Source organism: Podarcis bocagei (assembly GCF_964188305.1).
Source record: "Podarcis bocagei genome assembly, chromosome: 11".
Taxonomy (NCBI): domain Eukaryota; kingdom Metazoa; phylum Chordata; class Lepidosauria; order Squamata; family Lacertidae; genus Podarcis; species Podarcis bocagei.
The window spans coordinates 43,629,478-43,645,772 of record NC_138136.1 but is presented as its reverse complement, the minus strand read 5'-3'; the positions used below and the strand labels follow the sequence as shown (position 1 = coordinate 43,645,772).

The 16,295-nt window shown below is 41.7% G+C and overlaps 1 protein-coding gene across 1 annotated transcript in view; it reads left to right on the top strand.

Annotated features, from left to right (window-relative positions):
- The window catches only part of ITGA2 (integrin subunit alpha 2), a 59,801-nt gene that overhangs the window by 39,980 nt on the left and 3,526 nt on the right, over window positions 1-16,295 (top strand). Inside the window, exons 16-28 of the mRNA XM_081213296.1 lie at window positions 674-813; window positions 1,543-1,694; window positions 2,691-2,801; window positions 4,730-4,812; window positions 5,244-5,385; window positions 6,365-6,457; window positions 7,370-7,446; window positions 7,582-7,665; window positions 8,358-8,460; window positions 9,971-10,081; window positions 10,929-11,033; window positions 11,783-11,896; window positions 14,515-14,604. Coding sequence (XP_081069422.1) covers window positions 674-813; window positions 1,543-1,694; window positions 2,691-2,801; window positions 4,730-4,812; window positions 5,244-5,385; window positions 6,365-6,457; window positions 7,370-7,446; window positions 7,582-7,665; window positions 8,358-8,460; window positions 9,971-10,081; window positions 10,929-11,033; window positions 11,783-11,896; window positions 14,515-14,604 — 1,405 coding nt within the window. The remainder of the gene's footprint in view (window positions 1-673; window positions 814-1,542; window positions 1,695-2,690; window positions 2,802-4,729; window positions 4,813-5,243; window positions 5,386-6,364; window positions 6,458-7,369; window positions 7,447-7,581; window positions 7,666-8,357; window positions 8,461-9,970; window positions 10,082-10,928; window positions 11,034-11,782; window positions 11,897-14,514; window positions 14,605-16,295) is intronic.

The window sequence follows — 16,295 nt, the reverse complement described above, 5'->3', positions numbered from 1 at the left end:
TTTTTCGGCCGTGGCTCCGATCTGGTGGAACACTCTGTCACAAGAGACCAGGGCCCTGTGGGAATTGACATCTTTCCGCAGCACCTGCAAGACCAGGCCTTTGGCCAGGGCACAGCCTGACTCCCTCCCTCGGCAATCTTCGCGGAGCTCTGGCCCAATGGTTGCCAGTGGCTTGAATTAATTAATTTTATAATGAATGATTTTAGAGTGTTGTTTGTGCTGTAATTTTGTACTGCTTTATTGTTGTTAGCCGCCCTGAGCCCGGCTTCGGCTGGGGAGGGCAGGATATAAATAAAAAATTTTGTTGTTGTTGTTGTTGTTGTTGTTGTTGTTGTTGTTGTTGTTGTTGTTGTTATTATTATTATTATTATTATTATTATTATTATTATTATTATTATTATTAATGGCCCTTCTCCCACTGCTTCTCTTCCAGTCCCTAACTTAATTCTGAATGAGAGAAAGAAATTTAGGGTGGTATTCAACTCAGTGCTGAATATATGTTTAGCCTGAGGTCTCACTATATTCTATGGGACTAGCTCCCTATTGTGTATACGAATGCAGCCTAATTGACTGTTGATTTTGTAAGTATAAATTCTAGATAGATGCCTCCTCAGAACAAATCTCCCTTTTTTGCAATTATGTTTACAGGCAAATCTGCCTGTTTGTATTTCAGGTCTCAGAGTATTGCTGCTGTGTCCATCCATGTATCAGCTACACCAAAGAAGATAAGCTTGCTAAGCAGGAATACAGAGGTAGTTCTCCACATATGTTTCAGTGCAACCTTTAGACCTGCTCACAGGACAAATCAAGTGGGTAAGTATTTCTACAGTCTTGTTTTACATGATTATTATTTTTTTAAAAAGAGTATTACTTGTTGGGGCAAGATGACTACTGTAAGGCTGCAATTGCAAGATCCCCTTATGGGCATAAGCTTCACTACACTCGGTGGGATATACTCCCGAGTAGACATGTATAGGGTTGCATTGTTGATTTAAGTAAAATTCTTACTTCTGATTAAGGCTGGGATGAAAATATTTTCAGTAATTGCAAATAAAAGAATAAAGGAGATATGTGTGGTTGTGCCACTGAAAAGCTGTATCAAAAATGCAAAATTTCTTGTCCTTCTGTGGACAGCACCAGTGCATCACCAGAGTAGGTTTAGTACTGAATATTCCAGTTATTTGTGTATGAACAAATATATGTGAACTTAGGCTCCCCCCCCCTCACAGTAGGGTAACCAGATGCTCCTTGAATAATTGTGTAGGAGAGATAATTTTATCTGGTGTTCTTGACAATTCATAATAGCTGAAATTCCCTTTCCTTCACAACTTTTTCTCTTGTCTTCTTTTTCACTGGGCTGCCGAAGAGCAGTTATAAAGGATCATGAAGATATGAAGTGTTTTTCAACTGATGTTTGAAGTTGTGTTTTTTTTATTGTTGTAAGCTGCCCCGAGTAATACATTTACATTAGAAGGGTGTGATGTAAATTTCTCAATGAACAAACAGATTCCTTTAAAATATGTACCTTTTTTTCCTTTTTAGATATCAGATACAACCTGACATTGGATGCTGATCTCTTGTCTTCTCGAATGACTTCCCGAGGATTGTTTAAAGAAAATAAGGAGAGGTATCTACAGAATAATATCCTAGTCCGCTCCACGGAGAACTGCAAGGAGCATGTTTTTAATGTTCAGGTAGATATTAGCTAACTGATCTATATGTTATGCATATTTGTGGAAATGAATGGTTGTGGCCTGGCCCTTGCAAACAGCAGGTAACAGTTGCAGCTTGCAGCTAGTCTGCCTGTACAACTTCAGACAGCCATTGAGAGATCATATGATGGAATGTTCCTTTGGCATCTGTATATAAACTCCATCACCTATCAATAACAACCATCGCAGACCTTAGGATTGGCAGAGGAGGTCTGCTGCCACTGGGGGCTGCCCAGTTGGTGTTGACAGGGCCTTTTCGGTGGACGTTGTGGGATGCTGTTCCTGGTGTGGTGTGCCTGTATCCCTAATTGTTGACTCAGGAGGAATATAAAGACATCCCTGTCTAGGCATTTGGTGGCTTAAAAACACTGCTCCTGGTAACCCTGCGGTAGCTAGCTGAGATAATGTTTTTAACTGCAACAGCTTTTCTTTTTTATTTTTTATTGTGGAGGTGTTAGCCACCTTGGGCAGGGCCGTCTTTAGCATATGCGGCGCTGGGAATTGTAGCCCGGAGTGTCATCTCTTTACTAAAACTGCCGTGTGTTCAATCACTCAGCCACTCCCCACCCATGGTTTGGGTAAATGTAATTAGGAAGGGGTAGTACTGTGATAAGTTAGTCTTGTACAAAAACAAAATGTTCGGCAGAATGCAGTGTATTAAAAAAAAATATTCAATATTATTTATCAGAGCCAGAAACTCCTGTCTTCCACTGCTTTTCGCAGCTTGGTCAAACTCATGCTTGAAGCTACCAGCATGAGTTTGACCAAGCTGCGGGAGGCAGTGGAAGACAGGAGTGCCTGGCATGCTCTGGTCCATGGGGTTACGAAGAGTCAGACACAACTAAACGACTAAGCAACAACATCAGATCATTTGGACCACTGAATTACAGATATTCTCAGCCAGCAGTTGTGTATATGAGAAATATTAACTGAACAGATTTCAGTTGGTGGTTTGTATTTCTATGTTTGTGTTTATAGGAGCCCTCTGATGCTGTCAACTCTCTTAGTGTGCGTGTTGATATTGGCCTCAATAATCCTGGTTCAAGTCCTGCTCTTGACAAAACTTCCCCTGCATCTGTTACTTACAGTGTAAGTATATTAACACACATTACTCTTGCTGCATAATCAATAAGTTGACATGTGATCAATATGAGTCCCACTATAGTAACAGAAAACTAGGTTGTTTTAGTGGCACTGATCGGCTAAATCTATCAGTGCCATGACTAGACTAAAATATAGAATTTGTTAACAAGCACAGGAGTCAGCATTCTTTGGACCCATATACAAGGTTCAGGGACTAGCAATGCCTCAGTTGAGAACAGCTTTACAAGCCCCCAAATCCTGACTCACATTGAAAATTTCATCAGAGAATACTTCCTGACTTACCATCCATTTGCAAAATGTCTGGTGGAAGCAAATAGCAACCTGCTGCTGTCAGAAAAAGATAGCCTTCAATGGCGAGTTTCTGTCTGCTCAGCAGCAGCAGCATGTCAACAAAGAGAGCTGTAAGTCTCCTTAAATCGGCGCTGTGGTCTAAACCACTGAGCCTCTTGGGCTTGCCAATCAGAAGGTCGGCGGTTTGAATCCCTGCGACGGAGTGAGCTCCTGTTGCTCTGTCCCAGCTCCTGCCAACCTAGCAGTTTGAAAGCACACCAGTGCAAGTAGATAAATAAGTACCGCTGTGGCAGGAAGGTAAACGCCGTTTCCGTGTGCTCTGGTTTCCATCACGGTGTTCTGTTGCGCCAGTATCGATTTAGTCATGCTGGCCACGTGACCTGGAAAGCTATTTGTTGGCAAATGCCGGCTCCCTCGGCTTGAAAGTGAGATGAGTGCCACAACCCCATAGTTGCCTTTGACCGGACATAACCGTCCAGGGGACCTTTACCTTTTTACCTATTGAAATGTATAGAGAGATTGATTTTTCCTTTGACTTCAGATTGACTCAGGAAAAGGCTGGGCCACTTCCTGCCTCACCCACCCACCCAACGAGGAGTTGGGAAGCTCAGTTTATTTCTGAGTGTGAATTGAGATCTAAGTGTGAATTGAGATCGAAGTGGAGCTTTCCCATCACTAATCCCAAAAGTCTCAACTTCCATTTAAAGTTGAGGTTTATTTATTTATTTAATTAAAGTACTTTTAAAAATTTTAATAGTTATATTTTCAGAAAACAAAAAAAAAACCCAACCTCATGATACACTTGAAAGCAGACCAGGTGAGGTCTTGGAAAGATACTGGGAGACAGGGAAAGGATTTGGAGAGGATGGTGTGAAGCTTAAGTACATTCAACATCTCTTTGTCAGCCTCATTACAATAAAAGCAGAAAAAGAGGTACGAAGAAAGGCGAAGCGAGCATATTTTCCTGAACTTACATAGTTCAAAAAATTTGAGTAGTCTTCGGGCAAGAGTTGGGTTAAAGGTAAAGGTAAAGGTACCCCTGCCCGTACGGGCCAGTCTTGCCAGACTCTAGGGTTGTGCGCCCATCTCACTCAAGAGGCCGTGGGCCAGCGCTGTCCGAAGACACTTCCGGGTTACGTGGCCAGCGTGACATCGCTGCTCCGGCGAACCAGAGCCGCACACGGAAACGCCGTTTACCTTCCCGCTGGTAAGCGGTCCCTATTTATCTACTTGCACCCGGAGGTGCTTTCGAACTGCTAGGTTGGCAGGCGCTGGGACCGAACGACGGGAGCGCACCCCGCCGCAGGGATTCGAACCGCCGACCTTTCGATCAGCAAGCCCTAGGCGCTGAGGCTTTTACCCACAGCGCCACCTGCGTTGGGTTACAGAATTATAAATGTGTTAATTTATTAGCATAGAATAGACAGAGAACCATAGAGACCCTTATTATGACACTTAGGAACTAGTAATAACAGCTGTTTGGATTTTTATTTCATTTTTACTCAATAAATTTATTTCCCATTCTTGCTCCCAAAGACGACCAAAAAGAAATATAGATTCCCCTTACCTTGAACAAAGAAGATGGGAGTAATTTTTAATTTTATTTTAATGTTATTTTGTAGATACCATTTGTTAAAGATTGCGGTGAGGATGAAGTATGCAATACGGACCTTGTGCTTGATGTTCAACAGAAAGCAAATAATGGGTAAGACCCAATTTTGCATCTTGGTTCAACATTTCAGGTTGGGTTTTGTATTACACACACACACACACACAGTGGCGGAGCTTCATGCTCCGGCACCGGGGGGGGCGGAGACCAGGCGGAGGTGAGGCTGGCACACGTCCCGGGGGCATGGCACCCGCAGGGGCACGGGGCACGTCCTGGGGGCGGGGGGCGCCCAGCATGGGCAAGGGGGCACCCACGATGGCACCCTACCAGGATCGCGCTGCGGGGGGAGGTGCGCTCCCCCCACACTCCTCTTCCTCTGCCAGTGTGTGTGTGTGTGTGTGTGTGTGTGTGTGTATATGACCATATATATATATATATATATATGGTATATATATACACCTTGTAAACTCGAGTTCAACCACATTAACTGTGTGTTTCTGTTCTATCTTTTTCCTCCCTGGCAACAGCAAACAACACTTTGTTATCAGCAGTAAGAACAAAAGATTGATATTCAGCGTGAAACTGAGAAACCAGAAGGAAAATGCATACAACACCAGAATTCAAATTGCTTTTTCCGAAAACTTGTTTTTTGCTTCATCTTCTTCACCCGTACGTGTAATGTTTATTTCATTTTCTACCGCTGTCATTGGTGGTAGTGATACAACTTTTTATTTTTAGAAGAGTATTTACCGTACTTTTCCGTGTATGAGATGAGGGTTTTTTACTCTAAAATAATGTTTAAAAATGGGGGTCATCTTATACACGGATAGTGCATGGGGGGGATAATTGGTTGCAGCCGCGAGCAAGAGCTTGTCAGCTGCGATTTGGTGGTTGATTGGTAGCTGCTGCAAGGGCTGCTTTGGATTGGCTGGTGCTGTGGTAATTGGGTGGGTGATTGGTTGCTACAGAAAGGGCTGTTGTGGATTGGCCGAGATTGCAGGTTGCTGTTTGCGAGCGGGCAAATGCTTGTTTGATTTGGCAACACGAGGGATTGTAAGCATTTTGATTCTGGTTAGTGATTTTCATCATTCCCCACCCCCACCCCCCAAAAAGCTCAACAGCCCTGGGCCATCTCCCCCCATTTTCTTAAATTTGAGTCCCCCAAAATAGGGGACGTCTTATACAGGGGGCGTGTTATACACGAAAAAATACGGGACTTTTAGATTTGTGCCCTTTTGTTAGAGCGTGAATCCCACCCAATCTCTTCACCATTGGAAAATATATGCCCTGAAATATCAAAACTGCATAATGTTCTATTTTGTCACAAATCAGACCTGTGCAGTGTAGTCCTAAACATGTTTACTCAGAAGTCCCACTGAGTTTAGTGGGACTTTCTCCCTAGTAAACATGTTTTAGAATTGCAGCCTAATTCTAGTAGTTCAGTTTGCCAAGCTTAAGAAAGAAACGAGCCAGCCATCTTAACGCTTAGTGGAAAAATCAACTGACTTGAGCACTTTTTCTCCCACGCCAGTATCTGAGCCTTTCAGTATTATAACCACTTACTTCAGAGTAAGCACTACATAATGCAAGCATCCTCTGTTTCTGTTCTACAGTTTAACGCTGGAAAATGTCTGCTTGTTACTTTTAGGTAGACGGAACTGAAGTTTCATGTCAGATGACCACTATCCAACAGCTTGTCGTCTGCCAAATCAGCTACCCTGTGTTTAAAACAGGACAACAGGTATGTCTTAGAGTTCCTGTGTATGTCTAGGTTTTACAGAAACAACCAGCTTTGACTTCATGCACGTGTATTGTAGCTCTGCTGATGTAAACAAGCATCCCAGAATGCTCTATGCCTGATTCTAACCAATTGAATTTCCTTTGTGGAAAAATTGGCTCCATAAGATTCCCAGTGAAAGAACTATAGTCTCCTTATGGTGTGCATGTCACAGGTGAGGGGGGATAGTTGCCCTTATTCACCTTAGGATAAAATTCAGAGGTATAATGCACCTCTTGGCCTTCCAGTTACAGTCAACAAGGTAAGTATTAGGAATCAGTGTGGTTTTCATTGCATCAGTGCCAATGCTTCTGATTTGGTGGTGTTGGGAAAGCAATGCATATTTACAGCTGACTCATCAATATTTCTTTAAGGCAGGCCCCTTGGTGTTTAGCTTCAGCACATAGTAACTTGCTGAAATATTTGATGGCTAAAAGCTGAACACAAACTATTGCAATACTTTTACTATTAATATTTATAGATGAAAATTAAATTCTAATTTAATAGCTGTGGTACTTATTTCCATGGATAGCCCCTGCTTTATAACTAAACTAACAAGTTGATACTAGTATAATATATCAACCTCAGATCAGCTGAAGCACAGAAACCAACTGTAGTATGTACAGGTATATGTGCTTGGAGCGAGACAGACAGTGAACCTGGGTTCAGGTGTAATGCTAAGCCAAACAATGGCTTAGCCCCAGGAGGCCTGGCAAATGTGGGACTGGGGAAGGTGCTCTGAGAACTCACGTTTGCTCATTCATTCCAAGCCATGATTTGGCTTAGTGCTATGTGCAAACCAGGTCACTGTCATAAATGATAATTGAAAGCAGCTTTGCTTATTTTAATTTCATCTTTTATCTCTGTTTTTCATAGGTAACTTTTGATGTTCATTTTGACTTTAATTTGAAAAATCTTCAGAATCTGGCAGTTCTGCGTTTTCAAGCTCTGAGGTATGGTATAATATTTCGTATAACATTTTTAGCGCGTTACTTGCAGCTTATAGCAACAGTTAAGGTATTATTATCAGCCTGTGTTTATAAATGCATTGGGCGTTTAAAATATGCAGTTCTTTTTGTTACTGATAGTGCAAGCAATGAAGAGGATGATACCAACAATCAGGTCAACCTAACTGTTCCACTTCGCTATGATGCAGAAGTTCACTTAACAAGGTAACTATAAACGACCAACGTTTTTTGCATTAACAAGACTAGTCAAAATTCTGGGCAACTGTAAAAACTAGTGATCCCACTTGTGATTCTACGCAACTGGCATATAGAAGCATAGGTAAAGGTAAAGGTAAAGGGACCCCTGACCATTAGGTCCAGTCGTGGCTGACTCTGGGGTTGCAGCGCTCATCTCGCTTTATAGGCCGAGGGAGCCAGCGTACAGCTTCTGGGTCATGTGGCCAGCATGACTAAGCCACTTCTGGCGAACCAGAGCAGCGCACGGAAACGCCGTTTACCTTCCCACCGGAGCAGTACCTATTTATCTACTTGCACTTTGATGTGCTTTCGAACTGCTAGGTTGGCAGGAGCTGGGACCGAACAACGGGAGCTCACCCCGTCACAGAGATTCAAACCGCCGACCTTCTGATCGGCAAGTCCTAGGCTCTGTGGTTTAGACCACAGCGACACCTGCATCCCTATATAGAGGCATACTGCTGCCAATACTGGACACAGTACACTGCCATCATGACTAATAGCCACTGATAGGCTTATCCCCCATGATGGCGTAATAAAAAGAAACCAATATATAAATAAATCTCTTCCAGATATGCTTCTGAACCCAGTGACTCTGATCTAATACAAAAAACATTAAGATTTCCAAAAGAATGCTTATTGATACTCTTATTTCTGCTCAGGTTTACCCAAATGAACTTTTATGAGGTTTATTCGGATAACCACATACCTTCAACGGTGAACACTTTCAATGAAATTGGACCCGCGTTCAATTTTTCTGTTAAGGTTGGTAAATATTTCTGCTAGCTTTTAAATGCCTAAGAAATATTTGCCGTATTTTTCGCTCTATAAGATGCACCAGACCACAAGACGCACCTAGGTTTCGGAGGAGGAAAACAAGGAAAAAAATATTCTGAATCTCAAAAGCCAGAACAGCAAGAGGGATCGCTGCACAGTGAAAGCAGCAATCCCTCTTGCTGTTCTGGTTTCTGGGATAGCTGTGCAGCCTGCATTCACCCCATAAGACGCACACACATTTCCCCTTACTTTTTAGGAGGGAAAAAGTGAGTCTTATAGAGCAGAAAATACGGTAGTTTTTGCATTTCCTCCTAAAGCATATTGAACTAAGCACTAAGTCAGGGGCAGCTTATTGGGCAGGAGCGAGAATAAGCAGGGCATGCCAGTCCCAAGGGCAACGGGGCCATGGGTAGGTTGCCACATATCTGCTTCTGCACAGCCCTGGGCAAAGGTGGGAGGGAGCAAACTTGAAAGTCAAACTTACCCCATCTGCTCAACATGGTCTACTTTTGCTCTAGACTTAAGGTCTTCCACCAGTAGCACTGCTATTTTATGTTTAAAAAGGTAAAGGGACCCCTGACCTATTTTATGTTTAGGTTCTTAATTTATCTGCATTTATTAATATGCTGCCTTTGCTGCAAGTATCTGAAGACCACATACATGGCCTCACCCTGTTATATCCTCACGACAATTCAGTGAGGTGTGTTGCACTAAGAGAGAAATGACCAGGGATCCTCATCATCTGACACAATGATGATGGGTGTGTCTGACAAGACTGTGCTGAAAGGACTCATTGAGTTTCACTAGTGAACATCTGGGATCCTTTCCACGTTGCAGCTGTGCATACAAAGCCCTGTGCCTATGCTTTGCCTGAAGGCATAATGTTTTGGAAACTTTGCCAGTTTTAAGCCAAATGCACACATGCCATCACACCCTGACTTGACACCCAGAAAACCCAAACATTCTATGCTTAGAATTTTTTGTTTGGATCCAAGGGTTTCTGAATTTTGTTTTTGAAAATCCAATGTCTTAAAAAAATGACATGTTAAATAATGAGGAATGGGAAGGTATATGGGCCAAGAAAAGCATTATAGAGAATGAGAAGAGGAGCTAGGAAAACTGTATGGAGCACTGAAATCATATCCCTTGGCTGCTGGAAGCTTTCTACAATCCTCGTTCTGAATTCAGTGTCTTGAGAAAATACTCCCTGCACATCTTCGTAGAATTGTTTTGACACTGAGAATTAGAATGCTGTTTTTCTTTTCTTTTTTTAAGGTTAAGTGAAAGCTTTTAGGAAGGCAAATTCTGCTCTAGAGTCTAAATTCTGCACTGTGCTTTGATTGTGGTTCTACAAGTCCAGTTCATAAGCACATATATTTTCTAGTAGTAACCATTTTTAAAACTTGCACTTTCCCACTGTTAGTAATAACAGAAAACAAGTCTTACAATATAAACCAACATCTGCAGGAGGTTATCCAGATAATTATTTGTTTTTCAGGTCACAACAGGAAGTATTCCAGTAAGCATGGCATATTTAAAGATCCGTATTCCAGATTACACCGAAGGGAACAGTCCATTGATGTATGTGACAGCTCTGCACACCAGTCAGGTGAAAAGATAGTCTAGATATTTTAATTACAGTTTACAGTTTGGTCATCTACCTACTATCCCTTGCTTTTTCCTGTAGGACTAATTGCAGTTGTCAACAGGTTTACCATACCCATTGAGTCAATCACCCATCTCCTACTACCCTTCTGAGAAAACCCCCACCCCACCCTCCCACTATATATAAGGGTCTGGTGACTTCTGTTTGAGTGTATCTGAAGAAGTGTGCATGCACACGAAAGCTTATACCCAGAACAAACTTAGTTGGTCTCTAAGGTGCTACTGGACAATTTTTTAATTTTTTAAATTTATTTTGACTGTGTCAGACCAACACTGCTACCTACCTGAATCTAGTTTACAACGGTGACATGAATGCAATGCAGTATGGAAAGATTAACAATGCTAGGACATCCTGCACCACCATTCCATTGTTTTGCCACTGATTAAGGCTGCAATCCTATACATACTTACATGGGAGTAAGTTCCCTTAAACTGGTGAGCCTTAATTCTGAGTAGGTATGGATGCCTGTAGTACAAGGCTGCCATCAAGTATGGGAGTAAAGCTATCTGTGCTCAATTGGACTTTACTCTTAAGAGATTTGAAAAGGATTGAACTTAATGCAGCGGGGGCTGCAAAACAGAAATGCTGCCTTCTGCTTGTGTGAAATGTCCTGTCAGTTCTAGTTCAATAATACATTTTTTATTTGACACATGCAGTAAGGCCATTGCATAGGTAAAAGCAGTGGGCATGAGCTAATCAGCTAGATAAAATCTCCATGTCGTCCTTCACATCTATTATTATTATTATTATTATTATTATTATTATTATTTATTTATTATACTCTTCCTAGGGTACTGATATCAGCTGTGATGCACGGATCAATCCATATAAAATAGGACAACAAAGCTATACTGTGTCATTTAAGAAGGAGAACTTCAAAGCTATGAAAGAACTGGTGAGCTGAATTTATGATAGCAGGAGCTGAGACCCTAGTTATTTCATTGTTATTTATAGAAAGTGAATACCTAGACACTTCATAGTTCAGTTTAGGGGCTTCTTACACCTCACATGTCAATCTAGCACCTATGACTTAAATCATCATGTGGTTCGGGTTAACCAGCTCTGTCTTAACTAGAAATTGCCCTGTCTGAAAGGAAATGGAAAATTCAGGTTGACTATATGTCAGAATTTACAGGTTGCTTGTAGTAACCCATGGAAAAATTCATGCAGCTGGAAGAGTTGGTGCTTTGGGTAGCAGACTAGAGATGAAATTATAGATGAAATTATATGTTTTCCTCCTTTGCTATCTCAGGTTGTTTACCTGACATAGAAATATGACTGTAAAACTATACTTTGATATATTCATTTGCCATTGATTTTAAGGTGTTGCTATAAGTGCACAGTTAGATTTAAATGCACACTTGGAATTGTAAAGTGTGAATGAAACAAACATAAGTTTGAAACACTTGTGTCATACAGGCACACTTATGAAGAGCCCAGGATATTGATAGTATGTTCAGTGGCAACCCAGATCTGTTAATGTATAATGTGTGGAGCTCTTCAAATCAGCAACATAGCTTTATGTTCTACAATAACTTTTAATGAGAAACGATGAATTCCTAAAATAGAATAAAATTAGTGAATTGCTATACTGATGCATTTTAATGTTATATTATCATCATCTCCCCCCTTTTTTTGCAAAAGAACTGCAAGAATGTCCGATGTGCTACAATTACTTGCACACTAAAAGACATCGCACTGAAAGCAGAGTATTATGTTAATGTTTCTACCAGAATCTGGAATGGGACGTTTGCAGCCGTAAGTAATATCTATGTTTTAATGAGTTACTGGATATTTTCTGTTGTTTCATATTTATGGAGCTAAAAAAAAAAGGTAAAGGACCCCTGGATGGTTAAGTCCAGTCAAAGGCAATTAAGGGGTTGCGGCGCTCATCTTGCTTTCAGGCCGAGGGAGCCGGCATTTGTCCACAGACAGCTTTCTGGGTCATGTGGCCAGCATGACTAAACCACTTCTGATGCAACAGAACACTGTGACGGAAACCAGAATGCACGGAAATGCCGTTTACCTTCCCACCTATTTATCTACTTGCACTGGCGTGCTTTCGAACTACTAGGTAGGCAGGAGCTGGGACAGAGCAACAGGAGCTCACTCTGTTGTGCAGATTCAAACCGCCGACCTTCTGATCAGTGGTTTAGACCACAGCACCACCCGCATCCCTTTAGAGCTAAGCACTAAAACACAAAGTTTTGTCTTCTGTTACTTTGCATAACATTGTAAAAAGAAAACATAAATGTAAATGGAGGCTAAATTAGGTGCAATTAGGGGGAAACTTTGTTGCTACTTTAAAACGGGAAGAGATGCTTTGAACTGCTAACTTGGAGACATGAGCTACACAAGCTGTCAAATGGGATGTTGGAGCGCAGAAAGCTAGAATGGGTTTTGCCACTTTAGTCTGCGATTGAGAGACATCACTTTTAGATTCAGTCTCATCTTAAAAGCTTCCTGCATGTTGGAAGCTTGCATATCAGGGAGAAAGGTTCTAGCCTAGCGCTTTACTAATTATGCTGGCTTTCTCATTTACAGGGAGAGTTATTTATTTTTTTAATGTATCAGGTGTGATTTCCTGCACATGCAGTCTGAAGTGGTGCTGCCAATTTTATTTATTTACTACATTTGTATACTACCCATCCAACCAAATTCTCTGGGTAGTTCACACACACACAAAATAAAACAAAATGCACATTACAAATACAATATAAATTGCAACAGCCGAAAGTCCAACCAAAAAAAATCCGACAACTGATATTAATTAAGCACAGAAGCTAAAACAATGTGAAACAATGTAAATTAGGCATAAAATTCAGCAAGGAGAAACTTAGTATAATAACATAAGCATTGAATAGATTCTGCTTTAAAGGAAGAACAAGGAGACCATTACCTAGTACATGAAATACCACCTGCAAGTGTAAACCAGGCCAAGATGTTCAAATGTTCTTCCACAGACAAAGCTGCCCAATTTGCAATTGCTCGGAATGGGAAAGATGTCTCGAATGTCACAGTGGGACAATTAGCTTAAGAAAGTACTATATGCATCGCTATCCTGGAACGAAAGCATTAAGTGGAAACACAGATCCTGAAGACTTTGCAGCTGTTTGGTGGACTTTTATGACATATATGAGCAATTGTCCCCATATGAATGTTGCAGCTGCCAAATATGACTGTATATGGAATTATTCACGATATGCCTTGATGTGCAAACAGCCTTTAAAGCCTGCTGTGTCTTTGGTCTTCTCTTGGATCATATGGTGACCTCTTGCCACCCATGTCTAGATGTTCTCTTTTCTTCCAGAACAAGGGAGAGGGGCAGTTTTAATATCTCACAGCACATAGCTTTAAACGAGGTTTAGACCAGTGTTTCCAAAACTTGGGTCTCTAGCTGTTTTTGGAGTACAACTCCCATCATCCCTCGCTAGCAAGACCAGTGGTCAGAGATGATGGGAACTGTAGTTCATAAACAGCAGGAGACCTACAGAGGACAGGGCAATCCATAGCAGCATGCCTCTGAATGGCAGCTTGGAAACCACAGGAAGGAAGAGTTGCACTCAGGCTGTGCTTCCAAGCTTCCCATAGGTATTTTGTTGGCTGCTGTGAGAACAGGATGCTGGACTAGAAGGGTCACAAGCCTGATCATAGCTGTCAACGTTTCCCCTTTTTAAAGGGAAATTCCCTTATTCCAAATAGGATTCCTCGCAAGAAAAGAGAAAAGTTGACAGCTATGGGCCTGATTCAGCAGGATCTTCTCATGTTCTTATCAGATTTACAGTGCAATCATATAAATGGCTACGCAGAATACCGCTGAAGTCCCATTACTCCCAGATAAGTGTGTATAGGATCGCAGTCTTAAATCCTTAACAGACTCAGCATGGAGCTTAAACGAGAAGCCAAGTTACAGGGAACCAGGCAGGGGGCCTTCTCGGTAGTGGCACCCGCCCTGTGGAAGGCCGTCCCACCAGATGTCAAAGAGAAAAATAACTACCAAACTTTTAGAAGACATCTGAAGGCAGCCCTGTTTAGGGAAGCTTTTAATGTTTAATAGGTTATTGTATTTTAGTGTTCTGTTGGAAGCCGCCTAGAGTGGCTGGGGAAACCCAGCCAGATGGGTGGCATATAAATAATAAATTATTATTATTATTATTATTATTATTATTATTATTATTATTATGCCTCCTAAGATGGAACAATTAGCACTATGACCCCTTTATATAAACGTTGAAAGTCGGGAGGTAGCTGTGCATGCCCTTTCTCTAATACCATTGTGTTCCTTTTTAAAAAGGCTCTGTGCCTTAAATAATTGCCTACAATTTATGAAAACCATATATACTTTAATTGCGATATGCTACATTTTTCTGTTGCAGTCAGCGTTCCAGACAGTAGAGTTATCGGCAAGTGCAGAAGTGGATACAAACGATCCAGATCTATTTGTGATTGGAGAAAATGCTTTATCAGTGAGTCTGACTGTTTTATGCTCCAGTCTTGCCACGCTAAAAGCTATTATGTCATTTTCACGCTCATTTAAAAACACATGGCGCGCTGTATCTTCCTCTTATAAAAAGGCTACACTGCTGTTACTGACATGTATAAATTGTTGTGTGAGTTTTAAAGTTACTGGAAACTTAACAGTTTTATGGCATTTCATCTGGCCAAGTTTTGGCTCAAAGGAAACCTAAAGCTATCTATAAAACTTTAAAACTTTGTTATTCAAGACAGTTTTATTCAAAATGGATGTTTGCATGGATCTGATAAAAGTTGGTACAAAAGCATTTTTTTTAATATTAAATTAGGAGCTTGCAAACCTTCAGAAAAGAAGGTGGCTTTAGATGAATAGATAGAAAGGGAAGCAGCAATGGGATATGGAAGTTTGATTCCCAATGCTGACACGATGTATGGTAAGGTCTACTTATGGAAAAGGGCTAACTTGTATTGATGCCTCTCCATTCTGCCAGATCTTCAGGAGAGACTGTAGTCTGTCAGGTGTCTCTCTCTATGTATTAATGGGATATATTATATAATATACTGTATAATATACTGCCACATTGAGCCTGCTGTCCAATGGTGTGATGGAAAATGAAAATGAATAAATGATGGGTGTGTTGATTTCAGAGCAGGGCTTAAAGGTTTTATTCAGTTGTTTCTCTCCACTCAAGGAAGACACTTCATTCTAATGATGGTTCCTTGAATGGAAGGAAAAAGCACGGGTGGGCCATGGTAATATGGTAATTGGAGGGGTGAGGCCATCTACATGGCCTCTTGATCCCTGTCTGTCAAGACTCAGGAAAGCTAGTTGGATGGGATTGGCAGGATGGGCTGGTGTATCATTACACAAGAGGCATCATCCTGAAGCAGGGAGTAGTGTCCCCACTCCTCAGAGTCCTCCCAGGACCTGGAAGAGCTGAATAACTACCACTCGGTCTTGAATGTCCCTATTTCTTGTGTAGGTGATTGAAACTGCTACTGTGGGAAGCAGCCCACCCCCTCTGGCAGATCCCTTTGCCCTAAGGGTCTGCCACAGGAGGTAGGCTTTTGCCTCCAAGTCCCAGTTTCCCTAGAAGCAGCCCTTTGTAGCAGCAGCTATCAAGAGCAAGGGAGGCATTTGAAATGCTGCAGGAGGGCAAAATGTCCTGCATGGACACCATTGCCACACGGGTCTCCTGTTCCCCAGTGGGCAGTCATTGAAAGCAAGCCTAGGCAAAGCAACAAATGTTGATTTTGTTTTGCATTTGGTGCTGTGTTGAAGGGCTGTCTTCCCCAGCATCCCAGTGAAACTGGGACTGCTGGATAACTGACTTTCTCTTCCCTTTGCCCCTGATGCCTTTTCCTTGCCTGGATGGAGGATATAGAGAGGCAAGAGACTGTGTATAGTAACTAGCCTAAAATTTACATTAATTGCTGTGTCCACTTTTGCCTCTGAACCCCTCCTTACTGGCATGTCTCTCTCTCACACACACACACACACACACATGCAGAAGGGGTTGAAAAATGTTTCCAGCCTCTGCTCTATATAAACCAGGCATAGGCAAATTTGGCCCTTCAGATGTTTTTGGGACTACAATTCCCATCATCCCTGACCACTGGTCCTGTTAGCTAGGGATGATGGGAGTTGTAGTCCCAAAACATCTGGCAGGCCGAGTTTGCCTAT